General features: G+C 42.3%; 2 protein-coding genes across 3 annotated transcripts in view; one reads left to right on the plus strand and one right to left on the minus strand.

Annotated features, from left to right (window-relative positions):
• Positions 1 to 478, plus strand: part of ARG2 (arginase 2) — a 33,379-nt gene extending 32,901 nt beyond the window's left edge. The window contains exon 8 of the mRNA XM_054447661.2: positions 1 to 478. Coding sequence (XP_054303636.1) covers positions 1 to 206 — 206 coding nt within the window. The 3' untranslated portion in view covers positions 207 to 478.
• VTI1B (vesicle transport through interaction with t-SNAREs 1B) lies at positions 435 to 26,713 on the minus strand. 2 transcript variants are annotated; one of them, XM_054447662.2, is made up of 6 exons: positions 24,970 to 26,713; positions 11,743 to 11,801; positions 9,014 to 9,205; positions 5,679 to 5,852; positions 2,727 to 2,788; positions 435 to 764 (listed from the first exon to the last, which is right to left on the minus strand). In XM_054447662.2, exons 1-6 carry the CDS (start codon positions 25,082 to 25,084, stop codon positions 668 to 670), a joined length of 699 nt encoding a protein of 232 aa, XP_054303637.1. In that variant the 5' UTR covers positions 25,085 to 26,713; the 3' UTR covers positions 435 to 667. The 2 variants fall into 2 exon arrangements, with proteins under 2 accessions (XP_054303637.1, XP_054303638.1); XM_054447663.2 differs by lacking the exon at positions 2,727 to 2,788 and having other exon boundaries at positions 24,970 to 25,462.
• Between the last annotated feature and the right edge of the window lie 278 nt (positions 26,714 to 26,991).

A 26,991-nucleotide genomic window follows, 5' to 3' on the forward strand; every position in this document is an offset into this window, starting at 1 on the left:
GGTTGCTATCAGCACTGGATCTTGTTGAAGTCAATCCTCAGTTGGCCACCTCAGAGGAAGAGGCGAAGACTACAGCTAACCTGGCAGTGGATGTGATTGCTTCAAGTTTTGGTCAGACAAGAGAAGGAGGGCATATTGTCTATGACCAACTTCCTACTCCCAGTTCACCAGATGAATCAGAAAATCAAGCACGTGTGAGAATTTAGGAGACACTGTGCACTGACATGTTTCACAACGGGCATTCCAGAATTATGAGGCATTGAGGGGATAGATGGATACTAAATGGTTGTCTGGGTCAATACTGCCTTAATGAGAACATTTACACATTCTCACAATTGTAAAGTTTCCCCTCTATTTTGGTGACCAATACTACTGTAAATGTATTTGGTTTTTTGCAGTTCACAGGGTATTAATATGCTACAGTACTATGTAAATTTAAAGAAGTCATAAACAGCGTTTATTACCTTGGTATATCATACTGGTCTTGTTGCTGTTCCTTCACATTTAAGTGGTTTTCCATCTTTCCTCCCTCCTCCCACAGTCTGGCTATACAGTGCATCCCTGAACTGTCAGCCCACAGCAGCAATATGCTTATTCTATCCACATCCCTAACATCATGCATTCACAAGGTCAAAGTACTGGTCCACAAACCCTTCCCTATAGAAGTTCAATGGCTGCGAAAGAATTTGTAGTAAACCAGGCCTCCCAGGATGGCGAGCTCCAGTAAGATGATAATGGAAAGCAGCAGCTTGTTGGTTGTCACTCTACAAAGAGAAGCAAAGTGGGAAGTAGTCAGAATTTTGGATAACCTTCCTTCTAAACATTTTGGGGTTAGACCTGGGACCACGGCTGGATACTCTGAGGCTGTATGTTTGATCACACAGCCACTTAGCAGGAAGTACTCATAAGGTTCTTTAGCTGTCACTTAGCGATAACACTGTCTACCTCACAGAAATGTTAAACTGAGAAAATAAAAACCAAAGTATAAAAATGGATTCTGAAATGTGTTCAAATAGTAGTTACTTCCTTTAAAAATAGCTTTTCTAGAAAGAAGGGTTAGCTAGAAAAAGTAATCAAATATACATCCAGCTCAGGATGGGTCCCGCCCTAGGATAAGTAACTAGAAGCCTGGGTAATACCTTTCAATCCCTTGTAAACTTCTTCCCTCTGCCCTATTTTTCCCTTTGCTCTCCTATCAACCCAAATGGATATGTTATAAAGGTAGTATAGGAGTTTAAAAATGTTACTATCTGTTGTCTACACAAAGAATCCAACCTCTGGTTCTCATGTTCACTCTAGGTTTCTCCCTATTCCACAAGGAATTTATCACTGTAGGAAAATTCCACCCCTCCTGCTAGTTCCATGAGTGGGTTGTAGTTTTGTTTCATGCCAGGCCATCTGTGCCCAAGGTCACGTACAATACCCTCTTACCCCCAACTTCAACCTCAGTGGCAATAGTTCTGCCCTGGATTTGTTGCTGTTAGCACTCAAGGATTTTGTTTTTTATTTTTGGTAAAGACTATTGGTGGCAGTTAGTACAATTCAAATACTGATCTTCAAAGAAGGACTTATTTATTCTCTATGGACTAGGAGTCCACACAGAGCTGAATGAAACTGAATCAAGTCACTGCTGTGATGACTGAAGTCAATCCTGTTTCTTGGGAAATGAAACCACAGCCAGCTGATGCATGGCATATGCTGTTTCACTTATTGAGAACCATGGTGGCTCTATACAGGAGGTCATCAGCTCTACCACCCTTTAGATGCACTAGAATTCCATTCTTCTCCTGAAACAGCTTGCGTTTTCTGGACCTTTATTTTCAAAATGCCTGCATGAAGCAATGCTCATGGTCCTCTGGGCAACCTGACAGTGCCAGCAGATTCTGCAGCATCTTGGCTCAGTTACTGCCCACGAACCCTGACAACTCCACAAGGGTTTTATTTTTAAAAGTCTACTTCTTCCCTACAAGATAGAACTTCCAGAAAAGGAGCTGACTCCCATGAAGGGCAAGCAGAGTCAAAAGCAAGTACTATGCAAGTGAAAACTGCTTTCTAATCAAGATTTTACAAATATATATATATATATTTTTTTTTTTTTGAGACGGAGTCTCGCTTTGTCCCCCAGGCTAGAGTGCAGTGGTGCCATCTCGGCTCACTGCAACCTCTACCCTCCAGGTTCAAGCAATTCTCTGTCTCAGCCTCCTGAATAGCTGGGATTACAGGTGCCCGCCACTACGCCCGGCTAATTTTTCTGTATTTTTAGTAGAGACGGGTTTCACCATTTTGGCCAGACTGGTCTTGAACTCCTGACCTTGTGATCTGCCCGCTTTGGCCTCCCAAGGTGCTGGGATTACAGGCATGAGCCACCGCACCCGGCTGAGATTATATAAATATATTTCAAGGAACAGGAAGCTGTTATTCCCAGGTGTTGGCTTCTCTAAAGAACATCAGCTGTGATTAAATATCCTCTCAGTGGAGAAATTTTTCACTGCTCCAAGTCAAAGCAGTGTATACTTTTAACAAATGATTTTATCCTGAGTTATTTAATTATCCAAGACCATATTCCTTAGCGTATTTATTCTGGTCTGCTGGGTGGTACTGAGTATACAGGGACTATGCGTCAACTGCTGAGGTGCTTTTTTAGGACCTTTCTAAGTCACTATTTTAAGCTTTTTGGTTGAAAGCCATTGAGTTAAGAGAAATTTCATGACTTTAATAAAACTTACTTTCTGGACATTGAACGGAGAATCTTTCGACTTTTGCTCAAGTTTTCACTTGTGTTTACCAGCTGAGAAGAGAAAATAGTGATTATTTCCCTCTTTAAAAAGTATACTCTGTATAATTGAATATCCCTAGATTAACAGTAGGCATTAAGGGATATATGTTGAAAAATTCCAAGAAAAGCCAATTTAAATGATGGCCTTTGAGTGTAAGTAGAAGAACCTGGAAAGGACAAGATATTTTAGTACTCATCAAGTAGGCTTAAGAATCATCTTCCTAGGTTGCTGCTGGGGATGGACTCCTGAGACTGAGCTAATCTCCTACCGTGGCTACTCCAAAAGGGAAGGCTTCAAGTGTAGCCAGCAGACCGGCCAGCCAGTGACTGTAGAGCAACTTAAGATTTGAATTTCATCAGCCAAATTCCAGGACAGCCTCTTGAGTTGGCATTTGTTTTTGTAGGCTGGTCTGTTACTGCTTTTGGGATCTGGTTATCTTTTTTCTTTACCCTCTTAAGAGACAGTTACATTGAACTGTGAAAAGAATTAACCTCCATGGAACTTTCAACTGCTTGCTACTAATCTGGACAGCTGGAGGATATTTCACCTCCAGCAGATGGCTACTTGCCATCTGTTCCCATTCCCCAGTGGCCTTGGTAAGCTGACCTCTCAGCTCATTCCTTGGCTTTTATTTATTTGAAACAGGGTCTCACTCCGTCACTCAGGCTGGAGTGCAGTGCTGCAACTGCAGCTCACTGCAGCCTCGACCTCCCAGGCTCAAGCAATAACCCCACCTGTCCCCAAGTAGCTGGGATCACAGGTGCACGCCACCACACCCTGCTCTTTTTTTTTGATTTTTAGTAGAGACGAGGTCTCGCTATGTTGCCCAGGCTGGTTTCAAACTCCTAGGCTCAAGCCATCCTCCCACCTCAGCCTCCCAAAGTGCTAAAAGTACAGGTGTAAGCCCGGCCTCCTTGGCTTTTAAATTCAACCAATCTACCTGGTATGTTCAAAAACCAAAACCCACACAATCTGTAAGCAAGTTACATTCTCCATAGCTTGCCTTGAATGTACTACTTTATTGTGAATTTTCACTGAAGAGGGCTAGGCATTACTCCGACTTAATGGAGAATTGTAGCTATTAAGAAAATCTACTCAAATCTTCACACTGAGCTAGTATTTTCCTGTCCAAATCTTGGCCACAGTATGTTTTTCAAATTGATTTGCCTTCTGCTATTAAGAATACAGCATTCCATTGGTAAATTAAACTAATTAAAAAATTCCGCCCGGGCACAGTGGCTCACGCCTGTAATTCCAGCACTTTGGGAGGCTGAGGCGGGTGGATCATGAGGTTAGGAGATCGAGACCATCCTCGCTAACACGGTGAAACCCCATCTCTACTAAAAATGCGAAAAATTAGCCGGGCGTGGTGGCAGACGCCTTTAGTCCCAGCTACTTGGGAGGCTGAGGCAGGAGAATGGCGTGAACCTGGGAGGCAGAGCTTGCAGTGAGCCAAGATTGCACCACTGCACTCCAGCCTGGGCGACAGAGCAAGACTCCATCTCAAAAAAAAAAAAAAAAAAATTCCAACTGGGCACAGTGGCTCATGCCTGTAATCCTAGCGCTTTGGGAGGCCCAGGTGGAATGATTGCTTGAGCCCAGGAGTTCGAGAGCAACTTTGGCAGCATAGTGAGACCCCGTTTTTACAAAAAATTAAAACAATCAGCCAGGCACAGTAGCACATGCCTGTATCCCAGCTACACATGAGGATCACTTGAGCCCAGGAGTCTGAAGCTACAGTAAGTTATAATTGCATTGTTGCACTCCAGCCTGGGTGACAGAGCAAGACCCTGTCTCTAAAAAACTAAAAAATTCCTATGTAGGTTAACTCATTTATGGAAAGGAAAAAATAAATCAGTTATTTTTCTGAGGCTCTCAGAGTGACAATAGACTAGAGATCCCTGATATAGTCATCATTTGGTTTAAATATTTGTTTTCTTTCCACAATGATCCAGCTTACCTTACTGGATAATCCTTAGAGATTTTTTTCCTTATTACTTTTTTTTTTTTACTTTTACTTACATAATAGTAAAGGGTTATAGTCCAGGATTGAAGCATAATTTATAAATCTATAAACTGTGGTACTATTTTATGAAATCTGGAAAATAGCCTTGGCTCTAAATGACAGGGTATAAGCAGATGATGTTTTCGTAAGAATAGCAGAATACCCTATTAGATGTGTGAGAAATTAAAATCTCAGGTTGGAAGCTTTGAATCCTAAAGTGCCTTTTGACATATTATTTCTCTTGCCAAAGAGAGAATGCAGCCACTTTATCCTTATTAATTCCTGTAATCTTGTAAGTGTAGAAATCAGGTCCTTCCATCTTTTTTTCCCTTCACTGAAGCAAAAATTTCCAGTGATGTCTAAATCTTAGGGGTAAAATTGCTGCTAAGGGAGCTCTCTCAGCCAAGCAAACTAAAAATTGAGCAAAGTGGCCGGGCACAGTGGCTCACATCTGTAATCCTAGCACTTTGGGAGGCCGTAGCGGGTGGATCACCTGAGGTTAGGAGTTCGAGACCAGCCTGGCCAACATGGCGAAACCCCATCTCTACTAAAAATACAAACATTAGCTAGGCATGGTGGTGCATGCCTGTAATCCCAGCTACTCAGGCGGCTGAGGCAAGAGAATCGCTTGAACCCAGGATGTGGAGGTTGCAGCAAGTGGAGATCACGCCACTGCACTCCAGCCTGGGTGACACAGTGAGACTCTATCTCAAAAAATAAAAATAAATAAAAATAAATAAATTAATAAATAAAAATTGAGAAAAGCCTAAGAACTTAAAAAAGACTATTCCCTGAATACAGAACTGCTGTAGCTTTTGGCCTTAGTATGGTTTCCAGGTGCAGTGGCCCCCTAAATTGCCCCATACTTGCCCCTTTCCCTGTCTGCCCAGACTTACTCTACTCTTGGTACGTTCTAACTGGTCTCGTTGTTCCCCCAGCTCTTCTATGATTTCTGAGCCAATCTGGTCAGTCTCCGTGGCAATCCGATGAGAACGTTCAATACTTTGGGTGGCCCGGTTCAGGCTTTCAGTGCCTTGCAGAAGCATTGCCCTTTGAGACTGCAGCCGATTCTGAAAGGAGTATGGAAGAGAAATGTTAGACTTTTTCCATTATAAATTCATTGCCAGCATATTCCTCATGACCTTCCCCATGTTAGAAGGGATATAGTGAGCAATAATTTTCATTCCTTTTAAGACAGAACCAAAGAAGCTAATGATTCTTTTCAAGGTCACAGACTAAAGCAGAACCTGAAATCCAATCAATAGGATCACAATACCCCCAACTCCACAGCCTTTTACACTTACGAGAGGCAAGGAAAGATGGATTAAAAATACTGGAGCACTTTCCCTGTGTTTGTGATGAATCTGAACTGGTCCATGTATCTCCTGGACTATCAACTTCTGAAAGGTGGCAGCCCAGATGTGGGAGCTACCTGATAATGCATATAGCCTGTAACTTCAATAGTGCTATGAGCAAACCAACTAAACTCTGCAGCCCTAGAAAAAGGTTAATTCACTGAAGATTCCCACTAGACTGGTACTGAGGATTAACGGACCATGAATAAGCTATTCTGTTCTTCGTTTTAAGCCTCTAGCACCTGGTATTTCCAGGTGGTCTCCCATCCAAGTACTAACCTGGCCTGACTCACTTAGCTTCTGAGATCAGGCAGGTTCAGGATGGTATTGCCTAGATGGCTACATTCTTCTTTTTCAGCACCTAAAGAAATCATGTAGAAGTCTGAGACACTACCACATTCTGGAAAAAACATATGTGGTTACCCTCTTGGTGAGCCCCAAAAAGAACTTCACCTAAGGTCAAACAAAAAACCTTGAGGCTGCCACACTGGTGGTGATTTGGTCTCAGGGAAATTAGTATCTGGGGCTTGAGCAAGCTTTCCCCACCTGCCCTAATTTCTCAACTGCCCTAATTTTCTAAATCCCCACCGAAGTTTTACTCCACCTGTAAACCTAAATACAGACAGCAGGAAGAAAAAAGTAGCCTTGTCAGGCCAGAATTAACAACCACCGACAGAAATGGAGGCAACTCCAAGTTCTTAGCTGTTCAAAGCGTGCGCGCACACACACACACACACACACACACAATCAAAAGGGACCCAGCTCACAGAGGCTTATTACAGAGCAGGTGACCACTGGCAGTAGGACCATCAAGGAGCCAAAAGATTGGCTCCCAGAACCGAAGTAGCAAGAAGCATTTTCTTTTTTTCTCTTTTTTTTTTTTTTTGAGAGAGTCTCGCTCTGTCGCCTGGGCTGGAGTGCAGTGGCAAGATCTCAGCTCACTGCAGCCTCTGCCTCCCAGACACAAGCAATTCTGCTGCCTCAGCCTCCCAAGTAACTGGGATTACAGGCACCCACCACCACGCCCAGCTAATTTTTGTATTTTTAGTAGAGACAGGGTTTCACCATATTGGCCCAGGCTGGTCTCGAACTCCTGACCTCAGGTGATCCACCAGCCTCAGCCTCCCAAAGTGCTGGGATTACAGGCATAAGCCACTGTGCCCGGCGCTCTGTAGCATTTTCACTTAATAAATGGCATACAGACCAGTAGATGAGGAAACCACTGAATGAGGTTCAAATAAAACCAGTTAGGTTAGCGCAGAGGAAGAAGGAAAAAGGTTTTCAAAATAAAAGATGCAGATTTTCAACTGAGTAGGCTACAACATGACCAAGAAAAGATCAGATCACATAAATGAACTTCAGACAGATTTGGAACAATAATTTTTCTGAAGGTATGGATACCTAAATTATGTTTTAATAATTTCTGAAACTCGCCAGGCGCGGTGGCTCACGCCTGTAATCCCAGCACTTTGGGAGGCCAAGACGGGTGGATCACGAGGTCAGGAGAGCGAGACCATCCTGGCTAACAGGGTGAAACCCAGTCTCTACTAAAAGTACAAAAAAAAAAATAGCCGGGCATGGTGGTGGGCGCCTGTAGTCCTAGCTACTTGGGAGGCTGAGGCAGGAGAATGGAGTGAACCCAGGAGGCAGAGCTTACAGTGAGCTGAGATCGCGCCACTGCACTCCAGTCTGGGCGACAGAGCGAGACTCCGTCTCAAAAAATAATAATAATAATAATTTCTGAAACTCATAATTTTAAAGCAAAATTGTTTGGACTTCCTCCCCAACTTTGGCAACAGGACTAAAGTCACTTTTACAACTCCCACTTTAACCAGCTCCACCTGCCTGCCTTTTTCCAGTCTCCCTTTACAAGTGATCTTCTGTCAGCTTCTAATCTGTGACAATCCCTCATGCATCCATTTGAAAATTTTAGGTACTTCATTCTCAAGGGATCTAGTTTTGGCATCAGCAATGTCAAGCCAATATCATCCTGAATGTCTCTTAAACTATAATCAGGACGCATCGTGAAACAGGATTTGTTTAAAATTGTAGTATGAGCCTTTCTACCTCTGTTCAGTCTGCACTGGTGGGGGCCCCTTTCCATTTCTCTGCCACGCTACTTGCCAGAGAATTTCTACTTTGTGTTGTGTTTGTGGAAGACAGACCAAATGCAGCACATTTAATCTTTCAGACGTTTTATTCCTTTAACGATCTAGCTGCTCTAGATGGTTTCAAAATACAGATGTTCAATTAGTCCAATTTTATAAATCAGAATCCTGAAAGCTAGAGAGGGAGTCTCGCTCACTTTCTATTACCACAGAATAAAATGATAAAAAGCTCCTTCTCGAGAAGTGCCCTGCATTGGCTACTGTATCTCAATTGCTGGGCCATCTTGACATTAAGGTAAAGGAAAGCTTGGATTGATTTTGTAACAATATTCTGATAAATTAGAAACCTAACTGAATTTTCCAGGCATATCTGAGAAAGTGATTCTAAAATTTATATGAGAGAATAAAAAAGATCAAGGAGAAAAGAAATTAGATCAATGGGTCAGAATCCAGAATCCTGCTAATAAGAATAGGTAACATTTATATTCTACTACATACAAAGCACTGTTGTTTTTTTTTTATTATAAGACTGTATTATATTAAGGATAAAAAGAAATCTAAACATGCCTATGGTTCGAAAGGCCTGCATTAAATAGAGCAGATACCAAGGGGTAACAGGAACTGGATGCAGAAAAGAGAATAAGGGCGAAAAAAATGAAACAAGAGTCTAGTATACACTGATAACATGAAATACCCCAACAATATAGTTAATTTTTGTACCACAGGCCCTTAAAGGAAAAAAAAAAAAAAAAAACAGCTAAAACTTACCATATGCTCATTCTCTACAGCATATATGCCATATTTCATGTCTCCTCGGCCTCCAGGTGTGGCTGTCAAAGGTGTGCTTCTCACCTCCCGATGGAGTTTAGCAAGGTCCTTCCGGTAGTTTCGAAGCTTGGACATCATGGGGTTTCGGAAAGACAGGGGTGCATAACGTAGCTCCTCCTCCATCTCTGCCAGCTGGGAAGGCAGAAAGTAGTGAGCAGATAGCCTGGTTCTTCCCTCACTCATTTGGAAATATGCCTAGTTTGGACTAATCAAACTACTTATTTATTTGGACTACACCAAGTAAATAACCACATGCTCCACGAGGCAGGGACCATGTTTGGCATGTTCCCCTCATTCTGAATGCCTTGCATAGTGCCCAGCAAGCAGAGAGCAGGCATTCAAAATACATGAACTGAATGAGTGAATGGAAAAACAGAAGTACTTTATAGCTTACTAAACATTTTTATATACATTCTCCATTTAATCCTCACAACAAATCAATAAGGTAGGAAATGCTCCATTTCATATATAAGACTTAAAGAAACCTGCTCAAGATCACACAAAAAGAAGGAGTCCGGGCCAGGCACAGTGGCTCAAACCTGTAATCCCGGCACTTTGGGAAGCCGAGGCAGGAGGATCATTTGAGCACAGCCTGGGCAACATAGCAAGACCTCATCTCTATATAAAAAAAAAAAAAAAATTAAACAGAAAAGGAGGCAGGATTCAAAATCTTCAAATTCTCTCAGCTCTCTTCAATATACCAAGTTTTTAGCCCGGTGTGACTGAACATTGCCATCAAGAAGTGCTTTGAAGTCTATTGTACTAAAAATGATAGGGGTCTGGCATCAGGGTTCTTCCCTTCTCCTGCTCCTCTTTCTGAAAATCAATTAAGTTTGTCTCCATGTCAGAGAGAACCAGGGGCCTACCCCAGAGCAGGCTGCTTTAGGGGAATCAGACTTCCATTTTTCTGGGGTAAGTAAAATGTTAACACCTGGACACATCCACAAGAGGCCCTAAATTATTTTCATCTGCCTGGAATAGTCAGCATACGATTATTACTTTTGCTGAGTTTGGAGAAAACAAGTATCTGAGCATCAAACACATCAGTGGTAGCTAGAAGATTTTAAAAATGCTACCAAGGTATTAACTGAAACAGGAGAATGGCTACAAACAGGTATCATGGATATGCCCAGCTGTACACAGGTATTAAGAAAAGCTCCCAGTACTCCCATTAGGAAGATAGTTCCCACAGTCTAGTGGCCTGGTCTTTCTTAAAGCAGATGCAAAACAGAGAAAAGAATGCAGATGTGCTTCCTTCTCAGAACCTCACTGGGATAATTGGGAAATTGAAACATTGATCTTCAACAAGCAAGAAGGAAGTTCGCTGGCCAAAAGAGAATTTTTTATCCATCTGCTCTGGGGTAGCAAATACAGGGGCAACTATTTCTGCGGAGTACTAGCAGGGATCAGAATTTTGGCCCCAATCTTAATGGGTTTGCTGAAGCTAGAGTATGATGAGATGGAGTCAAAGGACTCTTGCTTCCATAGGGCTGGAGCAAAAAAAAAAGTTTTTTTGTTTTTTTTTAAAGAAAAGCCACAGGTGAAGAGAAACAGTTGTTAAACTGTTCAGTAAACGGAACCAACTTCTGACAAACTTTGGGTACCAACTGAGACTCATGCATGTCTTGCCTGAGGTACCAACTCCAGCTCCTATGTTGTCTCTTAAGACAGAAAGGGACATGGTTACAATTACCTCTAAACTACATTTTCTGTGACAGTAGTAAGTTTAACAAAGAACAGTAACTTTTCTTTTCTTTTTTTTTTTTTTTTGAGGCAGGTCTCACTCTGTCACCCAGACTGGAGTGCAGTGGTGCAATTGTGGCTAACCACATGCCTGACCTCCCAGGCTCAGCCTCCTGAGTAGCTGGGTCCAGAGGCATGCACCACCAAACCTCGGTAATTTTTTTGTGTTTGGTAGAGATGGGGGTCTCCCTATGTCGCCCAGGCTGGTCTTGAACTTCTGGCCTCAAGTGATCCTCCCACCTTGGCATCTCAAAGTGTTGGGATTGCAAGCGTGAGCCACCACACTGACCAGTAACCTATCTTAATGGCCAGCTCTTAAAAACAGATTTTAGGCCAGGCACGGTGGCTCATGCCTTGTAATCCCAGCACTTTGGGAGGCCGAGGCGGGCAGATCATGAGGTCAGGAGATCCAGACCATCCTTGCTAACACGGTGAAACCCCATCTCTACTGAATATACAAAAAAACAGCCAGGTGTGGTGGCGCCCGCCTGTATTCCCAGCTACTTGGGAGGCTGAGGCAGGAGAATGGCATGAACCCGGGAGGGGGAGCTTGCAGTGAGCCGAGACTGTGCCACTGCACTCCAGCCTGGGCGACAGAGTGAGACTCCGTCTCAAAACAAACAACAACAACAACAAAAAACAACAGATTTTAAAAGACTGCTTGGGTAAAAGTATGAGAATGCCCTTACTACTCACATCAGCAATATATTACCAAAGAGTCATATTTCAGGAGCATCTTCAGGCTTCACCCATTTGTTTGCCAAACCCCCTCAACAACCATCCCCATCAACTGGCTTCATTTAGTAAGAAATAGTCAAAATCAAGATCAATGGACAGGAATAGTTAATCTGTGATCAGTTCCTAGTATTACTTCTGGAAAAGACCAACACCAGGTAGAAGAAACAAAATTTGTTCCTTGTTCTCACCGTTTCATTTGCTTCCTGTTGCTTTTCATCAAAATCCCTGATCAATTTCTTCTTCTCTTCTAGAAAAGATAGATAAGTTTCAAATGCTTATTACTATTTCCACACATTTGTAAAGGCCATTCCCTCTGTTTAGAATAAGCTTCCTATGGCAGGGCCTGGTGGCTCACGCCTGTAATCCCAGCACTTTGGGAGGCCAAGGCAGGTGGATCACAAGGTCAGGAGTTCAAGACCAGCCTGGCCAACCTGGTGAAACCCTGTCTCTACTAACCATACAAAAATTCGCCGGGCGTGGTGGCGGGCACCTGTCATCCCAGCTACTTGGGAGGCGGAGGTAGAGAAATGCTTGAACCCAGGAGGTGGAAGTGGCAATGAGCCGACATCGCGCCATTGCACTCCAGCCTGGGCGATAGAGAGAGACTCTGTCTCAAAAAAAAAAAAAAGAATGTTTACCAATAGTGACTCTCTGAAACCCCTCACCTTCACTCCCACAGTGAAGCACTTCTATGTTAACTCATACACTACTTTTCTGCAAAATAAAAATTCCACCTACTCTGCTTGCTGAGAGGCTGTCTGGTGTGGTGCTTGTTTTTCTCTGGGTGTGGCACCGGCAATGTCTTGAACGATGAGAACGTTATTCATTCCCCTTTCAGCCTTTCCCATTCCGTCCCTTTGGTTGAGTGTATCTTTAATACCTAAAAATTACTAATCTCCCCTTTGAACAAAAATAGAACAGGCTTCAGCTTCAAAACAAACATCTAACTAAAACAGTATTGTCTTCATTGTATTTTCTGATCGTTTATACTACAGGTTTTCCATCTAAAATATGATAGCAAGTTTCATTTTTAAATAACATTGTTTTAAATAAATGTATTTTACATGAAATAAGTTGACATAAAGAAAATATAAGTGACAAGGCTGGGCGCGGTGGCTCACGCCTGTAATCCCAGCACTTTGGGAGGCCGAGGCAGGCAGATCATGAGGTCAGGAGATCGAGACCATCCTGCCTAACATGGTGAAACCCCGTCTCTACTAAAAAATACAAAAAATTAGCCTAGCATGGTGGTGGGCGCCCGTATTCCCAGCTACTCGGGAGGCTGAGGCAGGAGAATGGCGTGAACCCAGGAGGCGGAGCTTGCAGTGAGCCGAGATCGTGCCACTGCATTCCAGCCTGGCGACAGAGGGAGACTCCATTTCAAAAAAAACAAATCAATAAATAAAATGTAAGTGACAGTAATGATGATACTTGGATGGCAAAAATTATGAAGGTGGTACCAGAATGCTGTCACCTGGTAAACATTTGTATGGAGGAAAGGCATACAAGCACCTTTCCTGGTTAGTCAGCGGGGTGAGGTTCTGGTGCCAGGTTCGGGCCTGCCTCAGCATGTAAACTTGGATAATTTCCTTCATTTCTTTGGGACCTCACCTCTTCCTTCATTGAGTATAAAATGAGGAAGTAGGTCATCCCCTCATATCTAACAAGCAAAAATTAGCTCCGTTTAAGAGGAGCTTGATTTTTTAAAAAAATTTATACATCCAAATGAATGTTCTCCCTGGAAATCTACACATAATCTACTTATCACCACAAAGTTACCATCATTTACAACGTTTGTTTGTTTCAAGACGGAGTCTCACTTGTCACCTAGGCTGGCAAAATACATGTAATATAAAATTTACCATTTTGACCATTTGTAAGTGTATAGCTTAGTGGCTAGGTACATTCACACCGTTGTGGAGCCATCACCACTAACTGTTCTCCACAACTTGTTTATCATCTCAAACTGAAGTTCCGTGCCCATTAAACAGCTCCCCATTCTAGGAATTTCACTACTCCAGGTACACCATTAAGTGGAATCATACAATATTTGTCCTTTGTGTTTAGCTTATTTCACTTAGCACAAAGTCAAGGTTCATCTATGCTGTTGCACGTATGGGGATATGGCCTTTTAAAGCTACATATTTTTCAGTGTGACTCCTAAACACAAGCCAGCAGCACTTCCACCAACTAAAGAGCAATTTTTTTTTTTCTTGAGACAGAGTCTCGCTCTGTCGCCCAGGCTGGAGTGCAGTGGCTCAGTCTCGGTTCACTGCAACCTCCACCTCCCAGGTTCAAGCGATTCTCTTGCCTCAGCCTCCAGAGCAGCTGGGGTTACAGGCACGCGCCACCATGCCCGGCTAATTTGTTTACATTTTTAGTAAAGACAGGGTTTCGCCATGTTGGCCAGTCTGGTCTCAAACTCCTGACCTCAAGTGATCCATCCACCTCAGCCTTTCCGCTGCAAAAGAGAACAGATGAGCTGGGCTTATGGAGAAATGGCATGTGGGTACTCAGTTGCCGTCCTGAGATTTTCTTAGATGATTTGTCTACTCTGATTTTCATCTTAAGACCTGGCTTTTTTTTTGAAACTGTGTCTCCCTCTGTTGCCCAGGCTGGAGTGCCGTGGCGTCATCTTAGCTCACTGCAAACTCCAACTCCTGGGTTCGAGTGATTCTTGTGCCTCAGCCTCCTGAGTGGTGGGATTACAGGAGTGCGTCACCACACCCAGCTAATTTTTCTATTTTTTGGTAGAGAGGGGGTTTCACCATGTTGGCCAGGCTGGCCTCGTGTGGTCCACCCACCTCAGCCTCCCAAAGTGCTGGGATAACAGGCGTGAGCTACTGCACCCGGCCAAGCCCCGACTTTTGAACCCAATCCTACATAAAATGTAATGTCATTGTAATGCTTTATATGGATTTACATTTTGTTAATCACAACAGCATCTAATGTCAGTTGTATCTTTTTTTTTTTTTTTTTTTTTTTGAGACAGTCTCACTCAGGCTGGAGTGAAGTGGCATGATTACGGCTCACTGCAGCCTCGACCTCCCAGGCTGAAGCAATCCTCCCACCTGCTCAAGCAATTCTCCTGCCTCATCCTCCCAAGTAACTGAGACTACAGGTGCAGGTTACCACACACAGCTAATTTTTTTTTTTGGTAGAGATGGGGCCTCACTGTGTTGCCTAAGCTGGTCTTGACTCCTGGGGTCAGGCAATCCTCGACCTCAGCCTACCAAAGTGTTGGGACTACAGGTGTGAGCCACCACACCTGTCCATGTATCCTACTTTTTAAGTGACCATAAATCATTTTGGATGCGTATGTTCTATAATCTCAACTTGAGACCAAGTTCCTCTGAAACATGGACATTTATTTTGTCATTTTTACTGTGCCATAGATCCTAGAACTATAAACCTCCTTAGATGTGGCTACTGCCTGAAAGGGCACATGACAACACACCCTTTACTATGTCTCATTCATTGTTGTGTGACACCCCCTTAACATACACAAGATACTTCAGACATTTTTCTCCATACCACTCACAAAACCCAGGCTGTTTGTTGTTTAAAAAAAAGTAGAGGAAGGTTCACCATGGCAAATGGTATGACTCTTGACCATCTATGATGTAACTGAAATGAGCACCAAGGCAGCTATTACTATTCCTGAGGGGGCTGTGTTCTTAGCTACCAGTACTGAAATAATACCGACAGTCAAAAACGGCTACTTCCATGGAGCAGTATTGTATTATTTTGTAACAAGCTGTCCCAAAAGTGCTGAGCATCATCACTGCAGTAAGAAGCAGTAATGTACACATACGTACATTCCCTTCCTAGCTCCTTCCTTTCCTAGACTTTTCTACAACTGCGTTTAGTCATAAATTCTCCTCCTTTATTCTTCCTTTGTTAATGGGTATGAAAATCTGCATTCACAAGAGGCAAATTCTAGAATGATTCCAGGAATGTAACTACATAAATGAAAGGGGGAGAAGAAGACCACAGAACCTCTCTCCTTTCACTAACTTCTGTGTGCTAGAATATTCCATTTCCTACCTGATTTCATAAAACACATTTCCTCTTATAAGTGCTCTATAACAACATACTTTTACAGAACTTCACTACATTTATGAGATCCTTTCTGGACTTCTAAGATTTAAAACAAAACAAAACAAAACAGAAACCTTTGAAATCATTTCTTGTGATGATAAAGCCAGGGAGGCAGATAATTCAAGAGACTGATCTCTACCCAACTGAGAGGGATCAATAGCAGCTTTTTAGAAATTCTTTAGGCTCAGAATTATGAAACCAATGAATGCTAGAGCTAGGATGTACCTCAGCGATCATCTAGTCTAACTTCCTGCCTTTACCACTGAGGACACTAGACCCTGGAGAAACCGAGTGCCTGCCCCACAGTCATCGGAACAGCAAATGTATGGCAGCACTAGTTCTGGAGTGCAAGTGTGTTGACTCCCAGTCCAAGGCTCTTCTGTACATTACAGTAAACAACTGTATACTGTATACAACTGAGGGGCATTTTTGTGCTCCCAGAGTATAGCCTTTAATAACTGGTAAAAATCTGTTGAAAAAACAAAAAACCTCTTCCTCTTTTCAGGGAGTTAGAATTGATGCTACAATCAACTACAAACAGCAAGGTGGAATCCTGGGGAGAATGGGCACCATGAACAAGAATGAACCACTTCAAATACCATTATCCCCCACCCCACAAGCCTGCCCAAATCAGTCACACGTGAGGGACTCTCTGGGACCAACTCTGTCTCCTTTGGGAAACTGGGTGGATGCTGACATGGAGTAAAATGGAAACAGACAGCTCTGAAAAACAGAACTACAGAAAGCCTACCTTAATGTTTGATCAAGGTGAGCAGCCTCTCTTCCTTATGGGGATTTGAATTTCCAGCCCAAGAATGCCTAATCTTAGCCCTTTAAAGTTGTGGAAATAAGTTCAGTTTCACCAGCTCATAAATATGTGGTTACTTTGCTTTTGGCGCCTCACTGTGGCAAAATGGAGGACTTACACCCTTTATTTGTGTACCGTGACAGTTGACTAGATCCCACACCATACAACAGTTAAAAGCAACAGAGATCCCTCTCAACCAACCTGTTTCCTCATCTGCAAATAGGGACTATAAGACTACTGACCTCGTAAAGGTTGTTTGAAAGGGTTAAAAGAAATAATACACATAACATTCACTTAGCAAGTGCCAAATATAATAAGGGCTCAATAAATAGGAACCATCATTGTTTCTGAAAGTAAATACTTAGGAAGAACCTAAGAGCAAAAACAAAATTCAGTAGAAAATATGAGGAGTTAGAGGCCGGGCGCAGTGGCTCACGCCTGTAATCCCAGCACTTTGGGAGGCCGAGGCGGGCAGATCATGAGGTCAGGAGATCGAGACCATCCTGGCTGACACGGTGAAACCCCATCTCTACTAAAAATACAAAAACTTAGCCCGGTGTGGTGGTGGGCGCCTGTAGTCCCAGCTACTCGGGAGGCTGAGGCAGGAGAATGGCGTGAACCCGGGAGGCGGAGGTTGCAGTGAGCCGAGATTGCGCCACTGCACTCCAGCCTGAGCGAAAGAGCGAGACTCCATCTCAAAAAAAAAAAAAAAAAAAAAAAAAAAGAGGAGTTAGAATAGTTAAAATTCTACAGTCTGTAAGTAATTGGTGTTTATCGGCCAGCTGATTATAGTACTCCATAGTGATTATTTTTGCTGGCTCCAAAAACAATAGGGTCTTGTGTTATACATACTGATCTAAATGATTTAAAATGGAAAACTTTCAATATTTTTACGATACACATTAAGACATATGGAGAGATGTCTTCAGGTATGACAAAACCAAAACTAGAAATCATGACCACAGGCATTTAACATATTGATTAGATTAAGAAATTACAGCATATTATAGTACTCTGAGGTAATTGGAGAGACCTCTTCAGAGGTTGTAAAACCAAGAGTAGAAATTATGGCCATAGGTATTTAATGAAATATTAAATGGATTAATAATTATTGTAAGTGGTAATGGACAGTTACTGACACAAAAACTTCCTAAAACAGGACACATTGTCTCTAGTATCATTCAAAGGCAGAAAGTGAATGGAGACTGTACTTTGGAGAAACACTGTTTTTTGTTGTTTTAATAGGTGGAATATACCCATTTTTAAAGTAATGAAAATGTGGACAACAGAATAGAAATAAATTACAATCATATATCAATATTTTCCTTCCAACAATTCACAGTATTCACATATTCCATCATCCAACATTTATCTATGGAGCACCTAGTCTGTGCTAGGCACTGCTCTGGTACTTAGGAAACACTGAAAAAAAAGACAACATTGAGCTTATATTCTAGCTCAGTGGCTTTCACACTTAGCCTTCATCAGAAACCCCCTGGAGGGCTGTGAAAACACACTGCTTGTTAAAACTTTCTGATTCAATAGGTCTGGGGTGGGGCCTGAGAATTTGCATTTCTAACAAGTTCCCAGATGATGCTGATGCAGCTGGTTCATGGACCACAATGAAACCACTGTCCTAGTGAAAGGAAGACAAATAATATACTGTAAATATCATAAACGTGGAAAGTGTCTAATATGTCAGAAAATAAGTACTCTGGAAAAAAAAAAGGTAAGAGTAGCTGTAATATGTCAGAAAATAAGTACTCTGGAAAAAAAAAGGTAAGAGTAGTTGTATACAGGGCTGGTATTCTTAATTTTCATTTAAATAAAATGGCTAGTAGCTCTATTATCAGGCAGTATTCTAAGGACTTTACATATATTAACTCATTTACTCATCACAAAAACCCTATGAAGTAGATACTATGATTTATCCCCATTTTGCAGGAAAAACTAATTGGGTTAAAGTAACCTGTCCAAGGTCACACCGCTACTAAAAGGTGAATTTAAACTCAGGCAATCTGGCTCTTGAATTCTTGCTGTTAAATATTATATTACATGGCCTCTCAATTCACATATTTCTTCATAAATTTTTTTTTTTTTTTTTTTGAGACGGAGTCTTGCTCTGTCACCCAGGCTGGAGTGCAATGATGTGATGACAGCTCACTAAAACTTCAAACTGCTAGACTCAAGTGATCCTCCTGCCTCAGCCTCCTGAGCTGCTGGGACTACAGGTGAGCAGCACCACACTCAGCTAATTTTTTTTTTTTGTAGAGATAGGTCTCACCATGTTGCCAAGGCTGGTCTCCAACTCTTGGCCTCATGCAATCCTCCTGCCTCAGCCTCCCAAAATGTTGGGATTACAGGCATGAGCCACCACACTAGAATATTGGGATTACAGGCATGAGCCACCACACCTGGCCCCCATACGTTATTTTTAATGGCAGAAGAAGAAATATTTTGTGAAGCTAGAATGGACATATGTCATGATCTCTGTTCTACAGGTACCTTTGATATTCTCATCCACAACCCAAACTCTGCTTCTCCTCTTATGTTTCTTATTTAAGTTCATCATTCACCCAGTTGACCAAGTGAAAAAATGCAGACACCCTGGAATCTTTCTCCCTCACTCCTCAAATCCATTGAGGCTGGTTAATTTCTGCCTCAAAACCACCTCTTGGGCTGGGAACTGTAGCTCACTCCTGTAACCCCAGCACTTTAAGAGGCTGAGATGGGTGGATCACTTAAGCCCAGGAATTCGAGAACAGCCTGGACAATACGGGAGACCCTTACTAAAAATACAAAAAATTAGCCAGGCCTGGTGGCATGCACCTGTGGTCCCAGCTACTCGGGAGGCTGAGGTGGGAGGATAACCTGAGCCCGGGAAGCCAAGGCTGCAGTGAGCAGTGGTGGTGCCACTGCACTCCAGCCTGGATGACAGGAGACAGGAGTGAGACCCTGTGTCAAACAAATTCCCGTTACCAAGGCGACTGCCCAAAAGGCTCTCAACACAGTCCCCTGTACCCAGATTCTTGTGCTCTCTCTCGTCCTCTGTCTAGACATTAATGCCCTCCTTCTAAAAGAAAATCCACATCAATCAACTGCTTTAAGTCCTTTACTGACTTTCCATATCAAGTCCAAATGTCTCAATGTGACACTGAGATCCCCTCACAATCTGGCTGTTTCACCTGCCCCTCTACTACTACTTTCCCACATACATTCTAAGCTCCAGAGTTGGGAGTATTCCATGTTTTACTCCTGTGTTGCCTCTTCGCATTTCCTGTCTAGCAAACTCCCATTCAACCCCTTATATTCAGTTTGAAGTTTTTTGAAGCTTCCCCCTCTTCCCCAGGCTCAAGTCCAGCCTTTTTTATGGTCTCAGAGAACTTTATTTTAGGATTAATCACACACTTTGTTGTAAGGTTTGTTTCCTTTTTTTTTTTTTTTTTTTCTGAGATAGAGTCTCGCTCTGTCACCTGCAATCTCTGCCTCCTAGGTTTAATCGATTCTCCTGCCTCAGCCTCCTGAGTAGCTGGGACTACAGGCACATGCCACCACACCCAGCTAATTTTTATATTTTGAGTAGAGATGGGGTTTCACCATGTTGGCCAGGATGGTCTCCATCTGTGACCTTGTGATCCGCCCGCCTAGGCCTCCCAAAGTGATGGGATTACAAGCATGAGCCGCCGCACCCAGCTGTTTGTTTCTTTTTAAGGTAAGAACTCTGGAAGTCCTCAGAGCCCAGACAGTGGCTGATATATAATAATTCTCAGTGTTTATTGAAAAATGACTGAATTCAATTACAGAGCATAAGCTACATGCAAGGGCTGTATTATGTACATTATGCTGTGCCTAATAATTCATGATGGGCATTAAAGCTCTGAAAACTTTATGATGTGGTCTCTGAACTAGAAAAAGAGGATTCAGAGATGAGGCACCATGTGTTTGCTTAGATAAATTCAATTTATTCAACAAACATTTATTAAGCAGTGTGAACGAGGCAGTGAATAAGAGGTAAAGTTGTTGGACTTATTATAATTCTAGGGATATGTATTTTTTTTTTTTTACTTATCCATTTAACAACTATGTCTGTTACCAGCAACTTAGAGTATTTTGTGGTTGGGCGCAGTGGCTCATGCCTGTAATCCCAGCACTTTGGGAGGCCGTGGCGGGCAGATCACTTGAGGTCAGGAGTTTGAGACCAGCCTGGCCAACATGGTGAAATCCTGTGTCTACTAAAAATACAAAAATTAGCTGGGTGTGGTAGCACGCGCCTGTAATCCCAGCTACTCAGAAGGCTGAGGCATGAGAATCACTTGAACCCAGGAGGTGGAGGTTGCAGTGAGCTGAGATTGTACCACTGCACTCCAGCCTGGGCGACAGAGCAAGACTCTATCTCAAAAAAAAAAAGAAAAAAAAAAAGACATTCACATATTTCTGATTGTCCTCTTTGCAGGACGGAGAAAAAGGCTGGGTAGACAACAAAGGTGAATGTAACTATCTTAGCTTTATGTTGCTATAACAGAATAGCTGAGTCTGGGTAATTTATAAAGAAAATAAATGTATTTCTCAGAGTTCCGGAGGCTGGGAAACCCAAGGCTGAGAGGGCTGATTCTTCCAAGGGCCTTCTTGCTACCCATGGGTTACCCCATGGCAGAAGATCGAAGGGCAACAGATCAAGAAAGCAGGCAAGCAAGAGAGGGCTGAACTAACCCACTCTCTCTCAACAACCAACCCACTCTCAGGATAACAATCCAACCTCTGATGATTGGTCTAATCATTTCTTATGGGTCCCACCTCTTAATATGATTAAAATGGCAAATAAATGTCAACATAAGTTTTAGAGGGGACATTCAAACCATAGTAATAATGAATTCAATTTTCTATTTTTCAAAGCAATGTTCTTCTGCATTATTTAGCCTTATAGAAATGGGCATTGCAAAAATTAATTCAGTGCCAGGTTGAAAATGCAGTTTACTTTTTTTTTTTTTTTTTTGAGAGAGTCTTGCTCTGTGGTCCAGGCTAGAGTGCAGTGGTATGATCTTGGCTCACTGCAACCTCCAGCTCCAGGGCCCAAGTGATCCTCCCACCTCAGCCTCCCCAAGAGCTGGGACTACAGGCATGCACCACCATGCCTGGCTAATTTTTGTATTTTTTGTAGAGATGGGGTTTCACCATGTTGCCCAGGCTGGTCTCAAAATCCTTCAACACAGCAATACTCCTGCCTCAGCTTCCCCAAGTGCTGGGATTACAGGTGTGAGCCATCATGGCTGGCCTGCAGTCTACTTTTTTTTCTTTTCTTTTTCTTTTTTTTTTTTTTGAGACAGAGTCTTGATCTGTTGCCCAGGCTGGAGTGCAGTGGCATGATCCGGCTCACTGCAACCTCCGCCTCCTGGGTTCAAGCAATTCTCCTGCCTCAGCCTCCTGAGTAGCTGGGACTACAGGCAACTGACACCATGCCCGGCTAATTTTTGTATTTTTAGTAGAGATGGGGTTTCACCATATTGGCCAGGCTGGTCTTGAACTTCTGACCTCAAGTGATCCGCCCGCCTAGGCTTCCCCAAGTGCTGGAATTACAGGTGTGAGCCACCGTGCCCTGCCTGCAGTCTGCTTTTCAAACACATTAATCAGATCCCACAATGCTTCTGCACAATATCTTTTAACTGCATCCCATCATATTTAGAAAAAGACACAAGTCTCTCACCATGGTCCACAAGGCCCTACATGATCTGGCCCTGCTTACCAAGCTCTCCTTTGCTCACTCCACCCCAAACACATGAAACTTCCAGCTCTTTGTTGAACACACCAAGCTCATTTCTGCTTAAAGCCATGTGCAGTGCTATTCCCTCCTTCTGACACTCACTTCTCCCAGATTTCTGGTTTATTCCCTCACTTCATTCAAGTCTCTGTTCAAATGCCATCTCCTCAGAGAGGACTTTCACAACCGCCCTATTTAACACTGAAGTCCCAAGGAAGGCGGATCACTTGAGGTCAGGAGTTAGAGACCAGCCTGGCCAACATGGCAAAACTCTGTCTCTACTAAAAATACAAAAAAAATTAGCAAGGGGTGGTGGCACAACTGTAATCCCAGTTACTCCAGAAGCTGAGGCAGGAGAATTGCTTGAATCTGGGAAGTGGAGGTTGCAGTGAGCCGAGATTGTGCCACTGCACTCCAGCCTGGGTGACAGAGTGAGACCCTGTCTCAAAAAATAAATAAGTAATAATAAAATAAAACTGAAGTCCCATCCCCTATTCTTTTACTCTGATTTACTTTCCTGTATTCTTTAACACTGCCTCTTAATAGTTATAGTTATATTATATTGTATTCTATTATATATTATATATATTATATATTACATTATATAATATATATAATATATACAATATATTATATTATATAGTTATACAATATATAACTAATATATATTATATACAATATATAACTAATATATATTATATACAATATATAACTAATATATATTATATACAATATATAACTAATATATATTATATACAATATATAACTAATATATATTATATACAATATATAACTAATATATATTATATACAATATATAACTAATATATATTATATACAATATATAACTAATATATATTATATAATATATAACTAATATATATTATATATAATATAATTAATATATATTATATATGATATATAACTAATATATATTATATATGATATATAACTAATATATATTATATATGATAAATAACAATATCTAATATATATTATATATTATATATAACAATATATAATATATTATCTATAACTAATATAACTAATCTATAATATATAATATATATAATATATAACTAATATATATAATATATAACTTATATCATATACAACTAATATATATCATATATAATATATAACTAACATATTATATAACTATAACATAGTTACATTATAACATATAATATATATTTATATATATTAAATTATATATAATATATATTATATAATATATGTAATATAATATATAATATATCATATAATATTATATATTATATTTTACATATATTATATATAGTATATATTATATATTATATATACTATATAATATACTATATAGTATATATACTATATTATATACTATATACTATATATTATATATACTATATTATATACTATATAGTATATTATATAGTATATATAATATATAATATATACTATATATATTATATAAAAATTATATATAATATATACTATATATTATATAAAAATTATATATAATATATACTATATATTATATAAAAATTATATATAATATATACTATATATTATATAAAAATTATATATAATATATACTATATATTATATAAAAATTATATATAATATATACTATATATTATATAAAAATTATATATAATATATACTATATATTATATAAAAATTATATATAATATATACTATATATTATATAAAAATTATATATAATATATACTATATATTATATAAAAATTATATATATAATTATATAATTATATAATTATATAATTATATATATTATATATATATTATATAGTATATATTATATATAGTTATATAGTTATCACCTACCCACTAGAATGGGGATGTTCGTATCTTTTTCACTGTAATTTGCAATATTCACCAGCACCTAGAACGGTGCCTCACAATTCACCAGCACCTAGCACACAGCAGCCTCCAATAAATATATATTAAATACATGAATTTCAATCTCACCAGAGTCATTCAATTCTTATGACCTTGAGTAATTCGTTGAGCAAACACTCAAGCTCTGAATCTTAAATAAAAGCAATAAAACAAAGTTTTGTCCTTGCCATCAAGTTCTATATACCCGGAGGCCAAGAACTATAGCAGATTTTCCTATGGATTTAGGGCCGGAAAACTCTAGCTCCTCCAGACAGAACTTGTAGCAACCTGAATCATGAAATTAAGGGGTAGTAAACAGTCTCAGCAGTAAAAACGTTCAAAACAAGACCACATCTAAATGCCACAATCAGGTTTTAAAGCCAGCTCTCTACCCTCCAATAACTGGTATTTACCAATACCCCCAAATTATGACTCCTTTGGGTTTTTAACCCTTTTTCTGTGCTACGGATCCTCTGTCAGTCTAGTGAAAACCAGACCTGTCTTGAGACTAGGGCTTTTAAATACATAAAACAAAAACAGCTACGAAAGAAACCCACTCTACATTACAGGACCGCAGATGCAAAAGCCCCTCTGCTCTATTTGCCGCAGTGAAAAAAGATGAGAAAATGTGGAAGGCCATAGAAGGATCCCAGGGAACTGAACCCCGATGTCCGTCCCTGGGCGCGTCCCCAATTCACTCTCAGTGGCAGCAGGGAGACCTGGAGCTGGGACAAGCCAGCCCTAGGGGGCGTGTCTGAGGACGCGGAGGGAGGAGACGCGGGCCCGGCTCCGGGAGGAAGGTGGTGGAATCTTCCTTCCAAAGCGCGCGGGGCTGCGGTCCCCACGGCGTGGCCCACCCCGAACTCACCGGTCCCCGCCGTCCCCAGCAGCCGCTCGGGCACTCCTTGTAGGTCTTCATGGAGGCCGCGGAAGATCTCGTGCAGCTTCTCGAAATGCTCCGAGGAGGCGGCGGAGGCGGCCATGGCGCAGGCCGCGCTCGAGCAGCGGCCACCGAGATTCGGGGCCCTGGGCCCTCTCCTAGCCCGGCGGTCAGCCGCCCAGCCCAGTGGCCATAACGGCGACCGCCGCACCACCGCCGCCCAGGACAAGGCTCTTCCGGGGCCGCGGCAGGGTCCTCCCGAGCCGGAACGCCCACCTTCTCCAACCAGTGATTGCTGGGGCGCCGGCGCGAAAGCCTGACTAGAAGTCGGGAGACTGCGCAGCCTAGGCGACTCCTGAGGGAGCGCTGGGGCGCCGGGGCAAGCGGCAGTCGCAGAACCCAAGAAGTGCCGGGTCCAGGGTGGGGAAAGGCCGCAGCGAAGGGCCCCAGGGCACCTGCGGGACGGGCAGCTCGGCCGCCTTCCTCCCGGGCCCCACCGGCCGGCGGGGGGCGGGCGTTGCAGTGCACGCCGGGGGATGTAGTTTGGCTCGGACGAGAGCGTCTCGTCCCGGGGTCGCGCGTTGCTCCGGGTGCCAGGTTCAGCCCGCGCGGCGACAGCGGGCTTCGGCCCGATTTGATGTATGTTTGCGTCTAGACGTCGTCCTCACTGTTATCGCGCTTTACTTTGCCACCGTGACCCGAATTCCTCGTTTCGCGTCTTGACTGTTGGCTTTCGGCCCTGGAAAGATAGCCGGGCCGGGGACTCTGCCTGCCGTCGGGAGGTGGAGCACTTTTCCTGGAAGGCCCAGCGGCTCCCCAACCTTTCAGAAGTGGCACCCGGCCGGGCGAGTGGCTCGCGCCTGTAATCCCAGTACTTTGGGAGGCCGAGGTGGGAGGATTGCTTGAATCCAGTAGTTCGAGACCAGCCTGGGCACAATAGCGAGAGCTCTACCAGAAACCCAAAATAAGAACCGGGCATGGTGGCGCGCACTTTTGGCCCCAGCTACCCCCGGAGGCTGAGGTCCCACCACTGCACTCCAGCTTGGGAGACCTTGCTCCCAAGTGGAGCGAGACCTTGTCTCCAAAAAAAACAACCCAAAAACCAAAAATTCAAAAGTGGAACCCAGTTAGGATGACCTCGAAATACTCTAGCTGCTAGGCCCGATTAATTCTTCTCGTGGAGACTAATTCTTCTCCTAGGCTGCCTCGTGCACTTGTTCACAACAGGTGTTTGTCAAGCGTAGGCATTCCGAGGGATCTGGGCATGTTGGTGAATAAAACATTTACTGGCTGCTCCAGGGGAATTTATAATCTGGTGTGGAAGGTGGGCCTGGTTTCATTAGGTCTCATCTGCCACTAAGTGTCACGTGTTGACAATTACAAGGTCCTTTCCTGCACTCCATGGGTATAAATTCCTGTCTTCACGTCGGGCATGGTGGCTCACGCGTCATCCCAGCACTTTGGGAGGCCGAGGCGGGCGGATCACTTCAGGTCAGGAGTTCGAGACCAGCCTGGGCAACATGGCGAAACCCCCGTCTCTGCTAAAAACACAAAAATTAGCCGACAACGGTGGTGGGCGCCTGTAATCCTAGCTACTCGGGAGGCTGAGGCAGGAGAATCGCCTGAACCCGGGAGGCAGTGGTTGCAGTGAGCTGAGATCGTGCCACCACACTCCAGCCTGGGTGACAGAGCAAGACCCTATCTCAAAAAAAATAAAATAAATTCTTATTTTCACCGATTTCACGGTTTCTCAGGGTGTCTCTTCTCAAATGTTTGCTTGGGAGCTCAATTTTAAACTGCCTACAAATATTAAAAGATGTATGACTGCTCAGGAGAAAACGCTTTGCTAATTTGTATCTCCTGGGCCTCATTTTTATTAGATCAAGTTCATTGGCTGTTGATTCAACACACTTTGGTTAAGCTCTTAATATGCACTGAGCATAGACATGACCAAGTCTGAGGATAGTCAGTATACTGTGTAAGTCCCACAACACAATGCTGGGACTTGTC

Source organism: Pongo pygmaeus, chromosome 15 (genome assembly GCF_028885625.2).
Source record: "Pongo pygmaeus isolate AG05252 chromosome 15, NHGRI_mPonPyg2-v2.0_pri, whole genome shotgun sequence".
Lineage (NCBI taxonomy): Eukaryota > Metazoa > Chordata > Mammalia > Primates > Hominidae > Pongo > Pongo pygmaeus.

Bases quoted from the DNA above. Each gene is read 5' to 3' on its own strand.
- VTI1B (XM_054447662.2), bottom strand. From the start codon at position 25,084: ATGGCCGCCTCCGCCGCCTCCTCGGAGCATTTCGAGAAGCTGCACGAG. The intron at 11,802-24,969 runs GTGAGTTCGGGG...TATCTTTTCTAG, and splicing joins GCTGGGGACGGCGGGGACCG to AAGAGAAGAAGAAATTGATC. The intron at 765-2,726 runs GTAAGTTTTATT...TTCTCTTTGTAG, and splicing joins CTCCGTTCAATGTCCAGAAA to AGTGACAACCAACAAGCTGC.